Raw genomic sequence first — 19,444 nt, forward strand, 5'->3', positions numbered from 1 at the left:
AGGAATGCAGGGGTCAGATTGTGATGGGCCGTGAATGTCTTGCTAAAGATTAATCAAAGATATTGATGACTCAAAGTTTAAGTGGATTTCTGTTTCCTCTTAATGTGTTTATTAAAGAATTTAACAGTAAAACATTTTCTAGGAAAAAAAATTGCACAGTTAATTGGAAGGGATTGTGCTATCCTTTTTAGTAATTTCTTGGCATATCTAAAGGATCTCATGCATTTGGATAGGAGCAAGAGTGGAACTGGTTGAGGAACCCTCTCTGTGGCACGGCTTGCATGCCCCCCTTTTCCCAGGCCTCTCTAGGTTTTAGTCACTATGTTCTTCAAGGGACAATCCCCAGCTCATCTGCTTTTCATCTTGCCTGCACATTAACAATCACAACAACAAACTAAATATGTAAAACAACAATGCAAAGAAACAAAAAGCCCATCACATAGAATAAACAAATCATCATCATTTTTAGTTCACACTAAATTTGGTGAGCTGGTAGATAGGTTCTGTCTTTTGTTTTCATCAATTTCAGTGGTTTCTAGAACTTCTCCAGCATTTAACTCTCTCTCTCTCCAGTGCAGCATGATATCAAGGGGGACATATAAAAGACAGTTCCTTTTTATTTTTTAACATTCCTTAGTAGTATTTTAAAATTCACTTAGTAGGGTTCAATACTCATTTCTTTAGTTTTTGTAATTTGTGTGATCCTGAATCAACAATGACTTTTTGAAGTGAATGAAACGGTTTAGCAAACAAATTAATTGAGAAACAAGATATTTATCTTGTTTCCTCTTAATGTCTTGTTTCTCAACTCTCATTTATTGTTTCCTGTTCTTTTTTGACTTTTTTTAAATCACACAGGCTCATGCCCTAGAAAGTGATGTCAAGAATGATCTCCTAGAACTTGCTTGCATGTGTAAGACTGTGGTTTGCTGCAGAGTCACTCCACTCCAGAAAGCTCAAGTGGTGGAGCTGGTGAAGAAGTACAGAAATGCTGTTACTTTGGCCATTGGTGATGGAGCCAATGATGTCAGCATGATTAAAAGTAAGAGGATACGGTTTCAGTATTTGGCAATATATAATCACTAGATTGCATTAAAATTCAATTTTGCCAGTGATTCTAAAATGAATACTTCCGAGTCCAATGCTACCACCATTATTAGCATTTATAATAAAATTTCTTTGTCTTTAAATAAACCATTTGTGTATTTTTAGGCTAGAGAAGGAAATCATTCACCTTATACTATTTGAGGAAGTAAATAGCTACAGTGTAGAGGAAAGAATACCAGACTCACATTTGTAACATGTGACTTTAACCCCATCTTTGCCACTTCCAAATTGTAATACCTGGTGTATGTCACTGAACTTTTCTGAGCCTGACTTCCTCTTTTGTAAAACTAGGATAAATATCTAACTATCACGAGTGTTTCATGAGATAATGTATGTGAAGAATTACAATTGCAATGACTGTATGTTTTCCATAAATAAAAGAGGAATGACAAGTTTCTGAAAGAGATAGTGGCTTTGTTTTGGGAGTGACAGTGTTGCTCTTTCCTTTGTAGGTGCTCACATTGGTGTTGGCATCAGTGGCCAGGAAGGACTACAAGCAGTCTTGGCCAGCGACTACTCATTTGCACAGTTTAGATATCTCCAGCGGCTTCTCCTTGTTCATGGAAGGTGGTCTTATTTCCGAATGTGCAAATTCTTATGCTATTTCTTCTATAAGAATTTTGCATTTACACTTGTGCATTTCTGGTTTGGTTTCTTCTGTGGTTTCTCAGCCCAGGTTGGTAAAAAGCATGTTTCTTTTTTTTTTTTCCTTTCTGTGATCCTCTGGATTACAAATGACTCCTCTTCATAGCTCTTTACTAATAAATTGAGAGCATGTTTTAATGGCGGATTCAAGTGACAGTATTACCATTAGTAATTGATAGTTGACTTGAGCTTTGAACCCAAGAAGAATATATATCCAGCTAGAATATTATTTATTTTCTTATTTAGATAGTCAACCAGTGAGTACTCCTTCCATGCATATGTTAGTTTTTGTTGAAATATTTTTGGTATGATGACAGGTAAGTTTGTTGTAGAGTTTTAATTTAGAACAGAAATCTGTAAATCACTAATAAGAAATGTTGAGATATCTTTAGTAGGGAGATGGTTTCTTATCCAATACATGAATGCATCTGGACTGAGGGTAAATGTATTTTATATCAGGGAGAAGTAATTGGTACTCTGACTTCAAAGCTGTTTAGACAGCCGTTCACCAGCTAAAAGTTGATACATAGATAATGCTGTAGCAAGAAAGAAAAATTAGCAAATTTATAAATTAGGATTTTATTTTTATATCACTTTATATCCATTTTAAAGGACATTTATTTAACCCCACATCTTCGGTATCAGAAAAGTTTTGAGCCAGTCAATCAACTGTGAAATGTAATGTCTATATCATTTAAATATACTTGTAAATAAAAAATATTTTTTACCAAAAACTTAAATGTAGATATGGCATTGAGATTTTGAACAACAACAATATAAGAAAAAGATTGTCCTTGAGAATGAAATGGTAACCATAACTCTCAGATTTATTCAATTGTTCTTCCCTTCTTTGGGTTTAATCAATGATATGCATGAAGGTAATTTTTTAAAAATAATTTTATTCCAAAAAGACTGAGTATAAATGAAATCTTGGCATCTTCTGTTCTCTTAAATGTGCCAAGGGAGATTAGTGAATCCTTTCTACAGTGAAAATACATTTTCAACATTTTCCCCTTTTTCTGGAAGTTGAGATTTCTTAAAGTGAGGCACACCTGTTCACATTCCTAATTTTCTCTTTTTAGGATAACATGTCCCAAGCTGAGAGTAGATTATGTTGATATTTTTGCCTTTTTTGTTGTTAATCTCTTGACAGTTGAAGTACAGCAGAGTCTTTATTTTAGCTACTCAGAAATAGAAGTTATCTTAGTGCTACTTCAGAGTAGTCATGGGGCTGGGGATGTTTACATACTCATAATTCCTCCTTTGTCCAACAAAGACAAGCATGGGAATGTGGCCTGTGCCTTCCTAGTCTGTTGATTTTCCTTCCAGGGAAGAACAAAGCAAGACCATCTGCTAAGGGGTATTTCTAAGAGATTTAATTTTCATATTCCAAAGGCTTAAGGCTGAATAATCTCAAGACTATGAAGGGACAAACCCTCATTTAAATATCTTAGAACACAGAAGAGTAGTCAATGATTTGCGTTTGCAGACACACTAAGCTTGAATAGTCAACTGTTCTTCTAGGTTATCTGTTAAAACTGTGAAGTTGAAACTAATGTTCAATGACTTCTAACTTCTACATTTAGGTTATTTTCTGGGATCTGATAAAAGTGGTCAGAGCCAGATGAAGCAACTAGAATTTTTATTCTTTCACCAGTATTTACATTTTAAAAGAGAACAGCAAGGGAGAACAATAATTGCTCCAAAGACATGAGTAGCTGATGGTTAAACCCAGCTGTAAGGCACACCACCTGTCTGTGATTAGGTTTCTGAAATGTTTGATTTAACTTAGGATGTTTCTTTTTGTGTCCCTTTCTTTCCCTTTTGTGTTTTACATTTTCCGCTGTGCTCTAGCCTTTAGAACTGTACTTTGAGAACCACTGAGCTAGAAAACCTTAGGAGAATATCCCAAGTTATGCTTCCTTGAACCCAGACGAAAGTCCCATCTGCTGACTTCTTGTTTTGTTAACAACATTGGACCCTATTCATCTTTTCTAAAGCAGAGGAGCCAGTTAAGCAAACAGCTGATCTCCCCCAATTGAATGTTTCCAGAGGACTTAAAATCCTTTCGGCCCTCTTGCCAGGCCTCTGTCCCTGAAGCATATTATACCTGCACAAAGACAGTGTCAGGTGGAAACGGGATGTCTGTTCAGGGTACAGGATTTCTTTCCCTAGTTTAGCCAGTCTGTTATCATCTCATCTAGCTTAACCATGAGCTCCTTGGGGAAAAGAAGTACATCTAACTCATCAACACGTCTCTAATAAAATCTTGAATGTTACCTGCCATATAAAAGGCCTTCTAGTCATTTCATGTGGTATGGTGTTTCTATAGCCCTTTCCCATGCTGGAGGCAGGTACAGCAAAGAGAGCCATTCCAGTGTGCCCACAGTCATTCACACAGTTGCCACTTTAGCCACCCCAGGGGCCATCTCTGTAGGCTCCGGATCTGGTCTGTGTGAATGTGTGCGGCCTGACTATCATCGTGACAAAGGAGCTCAGGGTCTTAAGATCTAAATGTGGTTATGCAACTGGTTTCAGAATGTAGAATGCTGTTTTTCTCAGTTGTGTTAATATAATACAATAGTTAACTGGGCTACAGGTGATACGTCTCTTATTTATACACCCTTTCATTCTAGGAAAGACACAGAGTAGATTTTCCAGGTCTTTTGGCTGGTTCTTGGCTGATTTAAATAGGGCAGGATACATTTTTTTTAGGCATAGCAGCAATCACCATATAAAAATAATTGGGCCTCTGAGCAGGTGTCCTGGGCCACTATATACTTTGTCCCAATTTCTGTGATGACCTCATCAAATTGGGATCCAAGCTTATATTGGAAAGTGTCCTTTGGTCCCACTAAGGATTTCATTCACTTAATAATATTCACTAAGACTTTGCTATGTGTCAGGCCATGGTGCCTCCTGGACCTTATGTCCTGAGTATGGGAATGAATATCTAAGAAGTGTGCTCTTTGTGGGCATGGCAAAGTGTGATCTCACAACTTGTATTAACTGTTCATCTTGTGGAAGGTTTAAAGTTTTATTTCCAGACTTGTCAGAGAAGTAGATAGGCTTTCCAGGAGGATAATGAGTAGTAGGTGCTTATTACCTGTTGGAGAGGAGAGGACAGCAAATCAGTAACAGGACCCATGTAGTGACATCATTGCAGCGAGGTCAGCTTCTTTGTAGAATCATGATATTGCTGACACTAACAAGTAGGGATAAAAACAAGTTATAGCTAACATTTAAATAGTGATTACTATGTTTTGGGCTTTGTCTAACAATGTTTTACCTGCATTAGCTCAATAGTTACAATAACCGTATGAAGTAGGTTTTACAATCATGGTCTATATTAGCTTAATTATGGTAAAAAAAAAAAAAACACATGACAGAAAATGTACCGAGTTAACTATTTTTAAGCGTAGAGTTCAGTAGTGCTAAGTATATATATATATTGTTGTGTAACAGATCTCTAAAACTTTTTCCTTCTGTGCAACTGAAACTTTATATCCCCTGAATAAGAACTCTTCATTTCCCTGAATCCCTGGCAACCACCATTCTACTTGCTTTTTCTATGAGTTTTACTACTTTAGATACCTCATATAAGTGAAATCATACAGTATTTGTCTTTTTGTGACATGCTGATTTCACTTAGCATAATGTCCTCAAGATTCATCCATGTTGTAGCATGTGACAGCATTTCCCTTCTTTTTAATGCCGAATTGCATTACATTGTATGTATACACTACATTTTGTTTATCCAGGTATCCATCTGTGGACATTTGGGTTGTTTCCACCTCTTTGTCTATATTAGCTCTTTATTTGATATTTTCTAAATAATAATATTTGCGAGTTCTACTGTCCAGTAAATTCCATTTCCTCTCACTCTCACCTTCCCATCTTCTCCCTTCAGGCTTAAAAATTTGCAATTCACATTAGTCTATTAAAGGCTCTGACAAGTCCAACTGCAAAGGAACACTGCTATATTTGACTCCAAGATGCATATATATGTATTTTCACATCTGAAATCTCTAAAACTTGGATATGTCTTTACAATCAAAAGTATATTACAATACCCCTTGATCTGTATTGAAGTCCCTTTTTACCAGAGAGCATTTGTGTGACTTGTGCCAGTTCCCTGTGGGTGCTGCTGCCAGCCTAAGATCTTTCTCTTTCCAAAGATTTTTTGAGTTCAAACTGCAAATTCTGGTGAATACCAGCTCATGTTTTCAAGAGAGATTTTGTCTCTCCTTTTAGTTAGTGGATAATTGACATAGGCTAGTTTCCTTGCAGTCCCTTTCCGCATGAAGATTTCTCTTTTACACTGAGGGTGTAGCTCTTTGTTAACCTAGCTTTATGGGAATGTTAGATTCCCTATTTGGTCACATTGTGGAATTGATAATGGTATTTCTTACAATTAATTCTGTTTTAGAGTCAATGAGATTTAGTATTATTAGCCAAACTCATTTGGCATGGAACCTGCTTTTTCTAAGCAACACACATAATGTCCTGTAGAACAGGTGCCACATGGACCTCACCTTGGAAATTCTGGAATAGATGCTTCTATAGCAACACTTTCAAAACTTGACATTGCCTTGCTATTTATCCCATTTCTGGTGTTTTGAAAACAATAAGATGTACAAAGAACAAAATGATGCCAAGAATGTTGTCCCCATAGAAACAGCCTATTTATGTTTCTCCTTTTACAAAAACTTCCATTTTAATAATTAATTCTAGTCCAAGGGACAAAATAACCCAGTTTTATATACCAAAGTAAGGATTTACATTTAAACTTATGCAAAGTCTTTTCAATTATCCTTAATGTTTCTTTTTCAGATTATCAAAATATTTATATATGAATATATCTCAATTTTATACTACTAAAATCATATTCTTTTATAGCTTTCTTATTAAAAACACAACTTGTCACACTTTGAGAAACTTCTCTTGATTTACATTCTTCAAACATATTGTTTTCTTAATGACATTCTGAAACACAGATTTATTATAAATTATTTAACTATTCTGAGTCTATATATATATTAAAGATTTTTTTTTTTTTTTGACAGAGTCTTGCTCTGTTGCCAGTCTGGAGTGCAGTGTTACAATCTCTGCTCACTGCAGTCTCCGCCTCCTGGGTTCAAATGATTCTCTTGCCTCAGCCTCCTGAGTAGCTGGAACTACAGGCATGTACCACCAGACCCAGCTAATTTTTGTATTTTTTTAGTGGAGACAGGTTTTCACCGTGTTGGCCAGGATGGTCTCAATCTCCTGACCACATGATCCGCCTGCCTCAGCCTCCCAAAGTGTTGGGATTACAGGCATGAGCCACCGTGCCTGGCCCAAGATGTTGTTTTTAATTTAATAATTTATTTCTTCCTTATCTGTGAGTCACATGACATTGTCAGCTTGCTAGTAGAAAGAGTTGCTTGCCATCTTGGGTAGAGAAGACAAAATAATGAATAGGACAAATCCTTGCCCACTAAAAACTGGTTTTCTCATTGGGAAATAAAGAAGTACGTAAGTCAGTCTAATAGAAATGTTGTATTTAGTCAGGTGCAGTGGTTCACGTCTGCAATCCTAGCACTTTGGGAGGCCAAGGTGTGCAGATCATTTGAGGTCAGGAGTTTGAGACCAGTCTGGTCAACGTAGTGAAACTTCATCACTACTAAAAAATAGAAAAAATAGGGCCGGGTGTGGTGGCTCACGCCTGTAAACCCAACACTTTGGGAGGCCGAGGTGGGTGGATCATGAGGTCAAGAGATTGAGACCATCCTGGTCAACATGGTAAAACCCCGTCTCTACTAAAAATACAAAAAATTAGCTGGGCATGGTGGCACGTGCCTGTAATCCCACCTACTCCGGAGGCTGAGGCAGGAGAATTGCCTGAACCCAGGAGGTAGAGGTTGCGGTGAGCTGAGATCGTGCCATTGCACTCCAGCCTGGGTAACAAGAGTGAAACTCCATCTCAAAAAAAAAAAAAAGAAAAAATAGCCAACTATGGTAGAGTGTGCCTGTAATCCCAGCTACTCAGGATGCCAGGAGGAAAATCACTTGAACCTGGGAGGTGGAGGTTGCAGTAAGCTGAGATCACGCCGCTGCACTCCAGCCTGGGTGGCAGAGCAAGACTCTGTCTCAAAAAAAAAAAAAAAAAAAACAAAGAAAAGTATTTAAAGGTAGTATGAGAGCATGTGGAAAGGAAAAATGTGTGAGGATCTGGGATGACTTAGGAGGATCTGAGGTGACTTAGAAGGTGCAATTAGTCTGCAAGCAAGTGTATGAATATTTTAAAAATTAAGTGAAGATCTGAAGGCCTGAAATTCTAGCTCACTTCAGGGATTTGGAGTCTAATTTGTAGAAGGGTGCGAGACTGTGGAATAAAAGGAGGAAATCCCTCCTCTCAAACACTTTCCAGCTGACCTGTAATTAGCTAAAATCTTCTAATTTCTAAAATTCTATTTAACACCAACTCATTCAGAGATAACTTTTAAAAACTGCATGGCACTGAAGGGGGAGCTTACTTAGCAGCATTGTGAACAGCAAGAAGCCTGTTCTAGAGCAGGTGTTCTACCACTGTAATGATGGAAACACCAGTGTTCCCCACCCTCACCCCTCATGTGAGTGGCCTGGCATGTTAGCGGTACTGAAGACCGGCTGTGAAGGTGACTTGAATCTGGAATTGGGATTGGCAGGGATTGTCTCTTTTCTACACCCTGTTTTTCACTGGAAGGGCCTGATTAGCAACAGGTTTAACTGAAAAATGTTTTGGCTTTTTTTTTAGTCCTGTTTTTCTAAGGACAATATGCTGTAAATGAGGCAAGTGAAAAGAAAACAACATATTTGTAAGAACATTAGTCTACAGAGAATGAAAATTTTTGAATGGGGGATGATTTTGCTGTCATATTCTCCCACCTCCCTTAAGATCACCCGACACTGGCTTTGACCTCAAACACCATGTGTCGGGTGACGAGGCTTTCTTAGCCCCTAAAGCCCCCTAATAGACACTTAGGTTGAGTCTTTTAAAGAAAGCCAGCTTCCTGAGGTCTTCCCACTCTCTGCTGCCCCTCTCCTAAACTGCTTTAATGGAACTGAAAGCTCCATAGTGAAATGGAGCCAACAATAATAAAAACTCCAAGGCCTGGCAGATTTGGTAATAGCAGGCATCTCTTTAGAGACCATTTCTGAGTAGACCTAATCTTCCATCACTGTCTCTGTCCAGTCTCAACAGGAATGTGACTTGCATACATATTCTCTAATGCAGAACCTAGAGTCTGAATGCTTGTTCATTTATCAACAATAAACTGGATGCCAGTTTAGGGCCAGGTGCTCTGATGGTCCCCTAGGAACAACAGAGTGAATCAAAGGGATGCTGTTCCTGCCCTCAACAGACCTACAGTCTGGGAAAGATTTTATTTTTGTAAATGTGAAACAAATGTTGAATAACCCCATAATCTCCTTTCTCTTATTTCTCTACCAAAAATTTCTTTTGAAATAAATTTACCATGGATAAGCCATGTCTTGGGGCCAGCCCTGTCAAATCCCAGCATGATTCATAAGCACCTAAATATTCTTCCCTGTACCTCTCATCAGATTGTTTAGAAGTAATCTTTTCTCCATTTGAAAGCATCTGACCAAATGTAAACCGACGGTGTTTTTTTAAGACAGAATGTTGACTTTCTAAAACACCAGTTTAGTTACTTAATGAAGTGACATCTGCTATTTCTTTACTACATCAGCCTATCTTTAGGGCCTGGTGAATCTTATCCAGTCAATTATTCTCTGATGATGGCTCCAGTAGATTGCAGCCAATGCCTCATCCTGGTAGATGGGCTGCGGAAGATGTGTAGGTAAATCCAGCTGTGGTATGCAAGGCTTCAAGAGGGCTGATGGGTGGGAGCATCACTGCCTGTAGATGGTGGCATTTAGGACATCTGTGATGGATGGTGATGTGATGTAGGCTGGGTTGTACTTTGTTTATGGACTGTCCTCTGGTAAACGTCAGTGCGTTACTTATGTTGTGATTGGCTTTGGATGTACAGCGAAAAGAACCTGTCTGGGATGGGCCAGACTTTCTTTTGTTTCCTATGGTGGATGGAATTTCCTGGGAGAAGCAGTGGGAACAAAGAACAAAAAGTATATATATTATTGAAACATAGAATCTTTACTCTGGCAGAGAATTTCAGAGATACTGAGTCCAGTCCCTTGTTTTACAGAGGAGGAGCCTGCTCCCCCAGGAGCTGACTCAGATCAGTGGTAGGCAAGCCTAGGACCAAAACCAAGTCTTCTGGCTCCCAATTCATTGCTCTGCCTACTCTACCTGATGATAAGTGACCTCTTGGGTTGTCATTAACTTGGAAAAGTTAATGGCTATATCCTCTTTTTTTTAAAAACTGTCTTCCCTCAGCTCCTAATCAGCAAATGTTTGCTTTATTTGGAATCTAAAGGAGAAATGTCCAGAAACACTCAGTCCGACATGACTATGTGGAGGAAATTAGCTCTCTATTGAAAGAGACCTCATGTCTTGTGGGGTGTGTCATAGCTTAGAGCCAGGGGAGGGACAAGCCTGTCCTTAGGCAAACTGTTTTTTAGAATCATTTGGAAGCTTGAGGACACCTTCTGTTGGCAAACACTCCAACTCAACTGCCACTGAGAAACAAATTAAATATAATTTGTTCTAATGAGATTTCCAGCCAGATTTCTGGACCAGAGAGGCTTGGATAAAGGAAACTAAGTCTCTAAAGTGAATCATGGATCCTGTTTTTAAGGACATGCCTTATCCCAGTCTATAATTGAAACCCACATGATTTTTGTGGAGTTCACTGTGGGTTTGGATTCACTATTTATACCTGTAATTTATTTTAAAAGCACTGTATGCCCTCAGGACTTTTCATTAAAAGGAGCTGTCTCCCACCAAAAATATAGCTAAATAAATAAAAAAAAACTTGGTTGAGGTCTTGTTTAAAAAATCATACTTAAAACTATGCAACTACTGGTACTGTGTACTTGTGAGGTGATATCATCTGATAACAATTTATCATTGTCAGTGAGATACAACGTTGTGTATTTTTTTTCTTCAATTCTGCTGTGATATGGAAGCAATTATCTTGTCAAGGCTGGAAAAACTTTAGTTCTGTCAAACAGTATAATAAAACAACAAAAAGTTTGGAAAGTGACGTGAAAGAGTGCGACTCATCTTAAAGCTTTGATGACTTCATGGATCCGGTTACCCGTGAGCACATCTCCACCTGGCATGGTAGCTCTGCTCCCCCTCACCTTCCAGATGTGCTCTGTGGAAAGTCCAGGACTGGGCGGGTGCTCAGGCCTGGGTCACTCCTCCTGGATGCCGTGAGCGGGTTTTTACTAATTACACAAATCAATAACAGATGTACTGAGGCTGAGTACCTCATATTTGTTCCACAATGTGTTTTCTTTAAATTACAAATGTTTTTTAAGGCCCCCAAAAGGTCACTAGATAGCTTTCCTCTGCAACACTTAGGAAAAGGGGGGATACACATCTCCAAAGAGGTAGTTAGTTCATCTCGTTATTTGAAAAAGGAGCTCAGCCCATGGTCTCAGAGTAGAAAGCCCTTTGTAGCTGCTTTATTAAGGTTTATTCAAATGTATCATTCTATAAATCATAGGTTTTGTGTTTCCCAAGCTGTTTTTAGAATGTAATTTGTAGCTGGAGTATTTTTTAACTCTATAAAAAATGGTAGATAAGGCTGATAAATTGCTCCCATAAAGAAGGGATCAAGGAGAAGCTTTCCTTAAATAGAAAAACAGTGAAGTTGGAAAAATGAACTCTCTTCCTTTTTTTTTTTTTTCCAATCTGTAAAGAGACACTTACAGGGTTTTAAACCAGACTTGTGACATCTTGTAGTAGCATGGCTTTTGTCTCTTCAGAATATTGGAGATAGGGAACAAATATTTTGTAGGTAGAGGTGACATGGCTTCCCCTGTGAGTACAGGTGCCCTAGGGAAAATAGTTTTTTGTGGGACTCCTTTTAGATAAACAATTTGAGTCACCCAACATCAGAGTGTCAGCCTAGAAACCTGACAAGAGCCATCACCCCTCAGCCCCCACCCTACCTCTCTCCTCAGGGCATCTGTCAACCTGTGTTGGGAGGGTTGGGAGGGAAGAAGAGGCGGTAGGGTGCCTGAGCATGCTCGGAAGGGGAGAAACAGGGATGTTGATCTGGGCTCCTGTGCCCCTCTCCTAGTCACCAAAAGGGGGCCTTCAAATGTTTCCAAGGGGATCTAAGGACCGCAAGAAGTAGAGCATTTAGTAGAATAACTATTTGAGTAGCTGGAGATCTCTTGCAAGGCTTTCAACAGAAACCTGTTGTAGAAGAAATATTGCTTGCAGCCTTAATTTCTGTGAAAGACCCTGAAGTCTAAACTGTGCTAAGCCAACGTGCATAACTGGCAAAGGTAGTTGCTAAGGTAAAGAACTCAGGTTAAAACATTTTGGTAGAGCCTGAGATAAAAGCCATAATTAGAACAGTGATTGATATAATTAAGTATTCATGAAGAAAGTAATTGTACCAAGGTACTCATTTCTTCTTTAAATCTTGTTCTGATATTAAATTGATCTCATGGCTACCGTAGTTTATTAAAGAAATAAATTTCTATGGTTGTCTCAATACAGAGTTCTATTTTCATAAAAATATAGTTAGCATGAAAATGTACTTTTTACTCATTAAACACATCACTTGAAGCTTGGATCCTTGCATGCTCCTCCCATCCTCCCTCCTTTCTTCCTTCTGTAAGATGGTGCTCACTTATTGAACACTATCTTTCAGATGCTGTAGTGGCATTTACCTCATGTCATTAAATACTCATAGCCTCCCTGTAATCCTCATTTATAGGCAAGAAAACCAAGACTCAGAGAGATTGAGTAGCTTATTCAAGTTCACACAGTTCTGTCTACTGACTCCCTTACCCTGAAGATACCAGCTTCCTTTTATTGAGCAGGCACTGAGTTTGGTTCTTGGGCCCCATACATGAGTAAGATTATCCTCTGTCAAGGAGCTCACAGTCTAGTGAGATGGGGCTAGGAACCAGCATATAAATAATTTTAAGTCAATAGTTAAGAAGCAGTGAGGTATGGGCATCATGGAACTACCAGTGAGTGGCCCAGAAGCCACTCATGGAGGTAGGGAGTGGCCAAGGCTCAGAATGGGTTCCTAGAAGACCTGCCCACTCCCCTCCCCCCTTGCTCACCCTTCCAGGATCAAACATATTGAAGCAGATGAGAAGTAAGAGGACGGGCATCCCAGCAGAGGGGAAAACAGGAGGAAAGTTCCAGAAGTGAAGAATAGCTTGGGCAGGAACACAAGCCAACAGGCATTTGGGGAGTGATTTCATACAGGGTGTTTGAGAGAGGGAGAAATCTCAGATTTCTGACTTGGATGCTGGGGTCGATGTGATGGTTTCATATACTGGCATAGGGAACACAGGAGGTGCACCTGGTTAAGGTAGTATGAGGATGAGCTCAGGTCTTAATATATTAAGTTTGAGGAATCTGTGATACATCCAAGGGAAAATGCCTAGTAGAAAAATATGTAGGATTTACTAAAACGTTGTAAAATAATTCAAGTATTTTTAGAGTCAACCTATAGTCAACAAATATTTATAGAGTATCTACCAATGGCTAGATCCTGCTCTGGGCATTAAAATTATAGTTGTGAGAAAATTTAGTTTTCATGGAGATTATATTCTAGTGGGATGAAGACAGATAATAAAAAAATGAGTCAGATAATATCAGAGTTGTTAAGAAAGAACTGGGTAATGTAAAAGGTCTCATTGAGAGGGTGAGGTGACACTGGAGCTGTGACCGGAGTGTTCAGAGGAAACTTCCATATGAATACCTTGGGATTAAAGTGTTCCAGGCAGAGGGCACAGCCAGTGCAAATGTCCTGAGGCAGGAATGAGTGGGATAAGTTGGCAAAAGCCCATCAGTGAAGCCCCAGATCAGTAAGGGAGCGTGAGAGTGTTGTGAGGTGAAGTTGAAGAGGCAGGCGGGCATGCAGGGGACCAGGAAGGGCTCTTAGGCCATGATGAATAGGGAGTCTGGATTTATTGCAAGTAAAATGGAAAGCCATTAGAGGGTTTTAATCCAGGTCAATGATAATGTTGTTATTTTAAATCAGTATTCCCCAACCTTTTTGGCACCAGGGATGGTTTCATGGAAGACAATTTTCCACAGACCAGCAGGAATGGTTTTAGGATAAAACTGTTTCACCTCAGATTATTAGGCATAGAAGACATAGAAGGCACAGCCAGTGTTCCACCTCAGAGCATCAGGTATAGAACTGGCATGCACAGTTCACAATAGGGTTCATGCTTCTATGAGAATCTTACATGGCCACTGATCTGACAGGAGATGAAGCTCAGGCTTGCTTGCCTGCCACTCACCTGTTGCACAGCCTGGCTGATAACAGACTATGGACTGTTTTAGGCTGGGGATCCCTGTTTTAAATGCCAAAAAATAGCGTGTAAAATTGTGTTTATTGTATGCTCTCAATTATGTTAAACAAAGTGAGGGAAAAAGCCTTCAAGGAAACTAACTTTCTCTTCATTTTCATTTCTCCCTCCTTCCCTCCTTCCCTCCCTCCCTCCCTCCTTCCCTCTGTCCCTCCCTCTCTCCTTCCCTCCCTCTCTCCTTCCCTTCCTCCCTCCTTCCTTCCTTTCCTCTTTCCTTCCTGCCTTCCTCCCTCCCTCCCTTGCTCTCTTCTTCCTTTCCTTCCTTTCCTTTCTTCCGTTTCCCTTCCCTTCCCTTCCCTCTTTCCTTCCTTCTTTCCTTCCTTCTTTCCTTCCTTCTTTCCTTTCCTTTCCTTTTTTTTCTTCTTTCTGGGTTTCACATCTGTCGCCAGTCTGCAGTACAGTCATGCAATCTCAGCTCACTGCAGCCACTGCCTTCCAGGTTCAAGCAATTCTGCCTCAGCCTCCGGAGTAGCTGGGACCACAGGTGCATGCCACTACCCAGCTAATTTTTTTTTGTATTTTTGGTAGAGACAGGGTTTCACCATGTTGCCAAGATTGGTCTTGAACTCCTGAGCTCAAGGGATCCACCAGCCTCAACTTCCCAAAGTGCTGGGATTATAGATGTCAGCCACCATGCCAGGCCTAGGAAGCTTTCCAAATGACAACACTAATTGAGAGAGGTGGTTTCTTAGAGTGGTCAGTGTTGTGGGCACTAAGGTCCATAGGTTTGGACTTCACTCTGACACTTGCTTGGCTGGCAGTTCTCGAACTTTATGATCTCAGGACCCCACTGTCAATATTTATCATCTTAGGAATGAAAATGAAGGAAAAAATTCTAAATAACTCTTTTATTAATTTATTAAAAAATAACCCATGACATGTTTACAAAAGTAACATATTTTTAAGAAAAATGATTATATTTTCCCAAACAAAAACAAGTTAATGAGAAGAATGCCATTGTTTTACACTTTTGTAAAACTAGTTAACATAATAGAAGTCAGCTGGCTTCTCCTATCATCTGCATTCAGCCAGCTGTGATATCACATATATACACTCATGGGGGAATGGGGTGAAAGGGCAAATGTATAACTTTTTAGTATTATTGTGAAAATAGTTTTGATATTATGGATCCACTAAAAGATTCTGAACTAAGAAAATCTTTTTTCCCTTTGGGCTTTTAAAAAATATATAAAAACAATTTTTTGTGGGTACCTAGTAGGTGTATGTATTTATTGGGTACATGAGATGTTTTGACACAGGCATGCAATGTGAAATAAGCACAATATGGAGAAAACCTTTGTATTTAAGGTATGACATTGAGCAATCTCCTAACCTTGATGGGCTTCAGTTTCCCCACTTATAAACTGGGTACTGTTAATAGTCCCTACCTCATGGGGTTGTTAAAATTTAATGAGCTGATATATGTAAAGCACTTAAAGTGGTACAGAGTAGATGTTTAGTAAATATAAACTATTTTTCTTTCTTTTTGTTATTGTGATACTAAGTGGCAGCAAAACTCTTGTGAGAAATCGCAGAAACTCATTGAAACCTTATTCTGATTTTTCCTTCCTGTCTTCTCTTGTTCCGGTTATGAAATGAAGCTTCAAATCTGAGTGCCAGTTGACAAATGCTTATATTTGTTGAATAAGTGTAGCTTGTAATGCTAGCCAGTTTGTGATGAGGAGGGTATGCTCCGCCAGATTCTCAGCTGTTCACAGTTGAATATGCCATAATTTCTCAGATTCTTTTTCTCTTCTTAATACCTGAAACTGTCTTTTCTTAGTGAGTGGAAGTTGGGTGGTAGAAGAGGTGTAGGATGAAGTGATTTGATAGTTCCAGGCTCTGCCCTGAGCTACAAAGCCCCAGTTCAGCTGCTTTCTGCCTCTTATTTTCTATACTGCAATTGTGAAATTAATTGATATCTTTGAGGAATGAAAGTCAGATACCATCATCAATGAGTTGAACATTTGCGTTAGCTGCTCTGCTTAAAAAAAAAAAATGAAACGAGTGTAATTTCCAATCTTGGCTTCACATTGGAATTACTTGGGAAAAATTTAAAGTGACCAAAACTTAGATCTTTCTCCCAGAGATACCGATTTAATTGGTCTGGGGTGTGGCGTGAGCATCAAGAGTTTTGATATCCTGCTCTCTAAAGTCTCACTGGGCTATAACTGTAAAAGAAGGTCACATGTTAAATTTTTAAATTTTTTTTTATCATTTGTAAAGTTTAATAAATCAATTAAAAAGTTTATAAATGTTCGCTTAAATTGTTATGAAATGAACACCCATGTACCATGACCCAGTGTGAGAAATAGAACATTTCTAAACATCCAAGAGCTCCCTTACTTTTCTTCATCAGCCCTCTTTTCCGATCCTCTAGAAGTAACCATTACCCTGCCATTTTATAGTTACTGTTTTTCTGTTTTATAATTTTACCATATGAGTAGGAGTTTCTAAACAACATAGGAATAGGTTTTCATACTTTTGCACTATTTTTAAATAGAATTATGCCTTTGTATATGGCTTCTTTTGCTCAATATTATATGTGTTTTTTATTCATGTTTTTGGGTATAGTTATAATTCCTTGCTTTTCATTATTCTGTAGTACTATATCAGTATATGACAATGTCTTTCTTTATCCCACACTTGAAGGATGTTTTGGTTGTTTTTGTTTGGGGACTACTCTGATCAGTGCTGCTATGAGTATTTTTATGTGTATCCCCCTGCACAAAGATAGACATTTTGTGGGCATATGTATCTAGAAGTAGAGTTGGACAAATTCACTCACCAGAAGGAAGATACAGAGGCTGAGCTGCAGTTTTGGTGGACTTTTGAGGGTAGATAGGAGTTGGAGACTGGGACCCTGTCACAACTGCTGTTCTGAGCTGGCACCCAGTACAGTTGCACTGCTCTGAACCAGGGAGTGTTGATGATCTACAGGAGGCAACTGACAGAGTCAGCTGTGCCTTTAGTAGTTTCCTGGGCCGAAGGGAGAAGGTTCAGTGCCCATCACAGGTAGAGATCATGGTGAAACCCTTCCTGTTCTGGGCTGGGATCCAAAGGCAGCTGCCCAGCAATGGGGTAACAGACTCTGTCATAGCAGGACACTTGGCTAGCCCAGAAAATATCAGGCCTTCATCAAATATGAGGAAAATATCATACCATCCTCAGTAGCTGATAGAAGGAAATAAACATAAGGTCTGGAGGAGGATAACATTATCCTAGGCCTTGAGATAATTATGAAGTTCTAATTCTTTTCTTGATCTTGACAGATCATTCTCCACTGTCTTGTTAGTTCACCGATACTTTGATGAAGATGCTTTTGTTTTTTCTCAGCTTTTTTCATTATCTTCTTCAGAAAATTTGGTATAAATCAATTATTATGGCACGTACCCCCTATCCTATATGATAAATTCAGGCTTGTTTCAGATCTGCTAAATACCCAAGGGGGTTCCAGGGAGTGCCAGCCAGCTTTTCCAGCCTGTTCTCATGGATGCCTGACTAGTGGACTACTGCCTTGCCCTTCTGCAGGTTCTCTCTTGCCACACTGAGTGCATTATCTTTCGGGTGGCTGCTGCTATCTTGCACCACTTTGCTCCTAGCATGGACCTAGGCTGTGGTACCTTGGAACTGGTCCATACTGATTCAGAAGCACTGACAGTTAAATTTTCAGGAATTTTATGAGCCATTGGTTAAATATAGCCATTATTAAAAATTATATTATATAAATTTATAATTTAAATGATATTAAAAACAAAAGACAGTTAATATACTAAAAACTAATCCCTTTCTAATTATTTTCCCATGTTTTACTATTTATGCTCTTGAGGTTATATTGGTCTGTATGGTAGAAATACTGTATAATGGTGAGTACATCTCACTTCCACATTCAGTGGCATCACTGCTTGAAATCAGTCATGGAGGAATATTTACACTATGGAAATTGGCAAATGCTACAAATCAAAGCTTTTTTTTTTTTTTTTAAGAGCCTGTTGTTAAACGTTTATCAGCATGTCATTGGACATAGTCCCCGTTTCTAAGTCCTTACAGCTGAATTCGGACCAGATGATGAAAATAAAAGGAATCAGAGAGTAACAAAGGGAAATTACCATGCAGAGAACTTAAAATCTGTGATTAGAAATAGTTATTTTGAGTCATAAGCTTTTCCACTTCACCACTGCCTTCAGTTTCTTTTCTGCATAGTATCCAGATTGATCCTGTTAAAATGTAAATAAGACCAGGTTGCTGCTTTGCTTAAAGTCCTTTAATGCTTCTGTGGCACAATAAGAGTGTCTTCTACTTTCACTTATGTAATAAGCCATGTTTGGCTACACAGGATTGTTCTTCTTACTTCCTGACATCCATTATTCTTCCTACCGGTCACTCTGCTCTTCCCAACTGGGCCACCTTGCTGTTCCCTTAGCATAGTGGTTGCTTTCTTCCCTTAGGGTTGTTTCATGGAACCTGCTGGCAGTATGGAATGTTGCAAGTCCCAGCATTCCCAGCTGTTTCAGAAAGCTGCATATTAGATCCATTTCCTTCAGATCTTATCTCAAATTCCCTTCAGTGAGATTTTATTCAATCCTGTATTAACAATGACAGCCTTCCCACATTCCCTATCCCCTTTCCTCTCTAGCACTTACTACCTTCTAACTAATTTACTTACTCAGTCCTACTCTCTGTAAATTTGATGTTGTTTATTCTCTTTCCCCTCTCTGCATTAGAACATAAATTTCATGAGGAATTTTTATTTGATTGATCATGCTGAATTATTGGCTAGAACCTAATACCTGGCACATAGTGGTTTATCAACAACTATTGAATGAATGAATGAATGAATGAATGAATGCTAGAGTGATAGAAGGGGCATTGGTTTGGAGCTGGAGACCTGGATTTTAATTTTTGCTTTTGCCAATAATAAGCTCTGTAACTGAAAGATCCTGTTTCCACATCTTTGTGTACTCATTAGCAAAATGGGGATATAGGCCTGCTCCACATGCCTCATTGACTTTTAGTAAGGCCCATGCAGGGACGTCGTGTGTAACTTACTCTATACAGGTATGAGAGGATGTATTTATTGTTTTCCTTGCTTATGCCCAGTACAGTGAGCACCTAGCTTCATGCCCATCTTACTTTAAACCACTCTCCCACAAAACCCTCTCCATTTTAACACAGGATAGAAATAACAGGCTCATTACTCTATTTCTTT

The 19,444-nt window shown here is 39.0% G+C and overlaps 1 protein-coding gene across 23 annotated transcripts in view; it reads left to right on the forward strand.

Moving 5' to 3' along the window:
• The window catches only part of ATP8B4 (ATPase phospholipid transporting 8B4 (putative)), a 381,647-nt gene that overhangs the window by 207,120 nt on the left and 155,083 nt on the right, over positions 1-19,444 (forward strand). For 22 of the 23 annotated variants that reach the window (XR_004274964.1, XR_004274962.1, XR_004274963.1 and 19 more), the window contains 2 exons: positions 859-1,042; positions 1,560-1,783. The exons of the other annotated variant lie outside the window; for it this stretch is intronic. Coding sequence is in view for 15 of the 22 variants with exons in the window: in XM_032297795.1 (XP_032153686.1) it covers positions 859-1,042; positions 1,560-1,783 (408 nt within the window). In the remaining 7 variants the exon portion in view is untranslated. The remainder of the gene's footprint in view (positions 1-858; positions 1,043-1,559; positions 1,784-19,444) is intronic. 23 annotated transcript variants of the gene reach the window in all.

The sequence above is a fragment of the Sapajus apella genome, unplaced genomic scaffold, assembly GCF_009761245.1.
Source record: "Sapajus apella isolate SASKATOON/1434 unplaced genomic scaffold, GSC_monkey_1.0 scaffold37, whole genome shotgun sequence".
In the NCBI taxonomy this organism is placed as follows: Eukaryota; Metazoa; Chordata; class Mammalia; order Primates; family Cebidae; genus Sapajus; species Sapajus apella.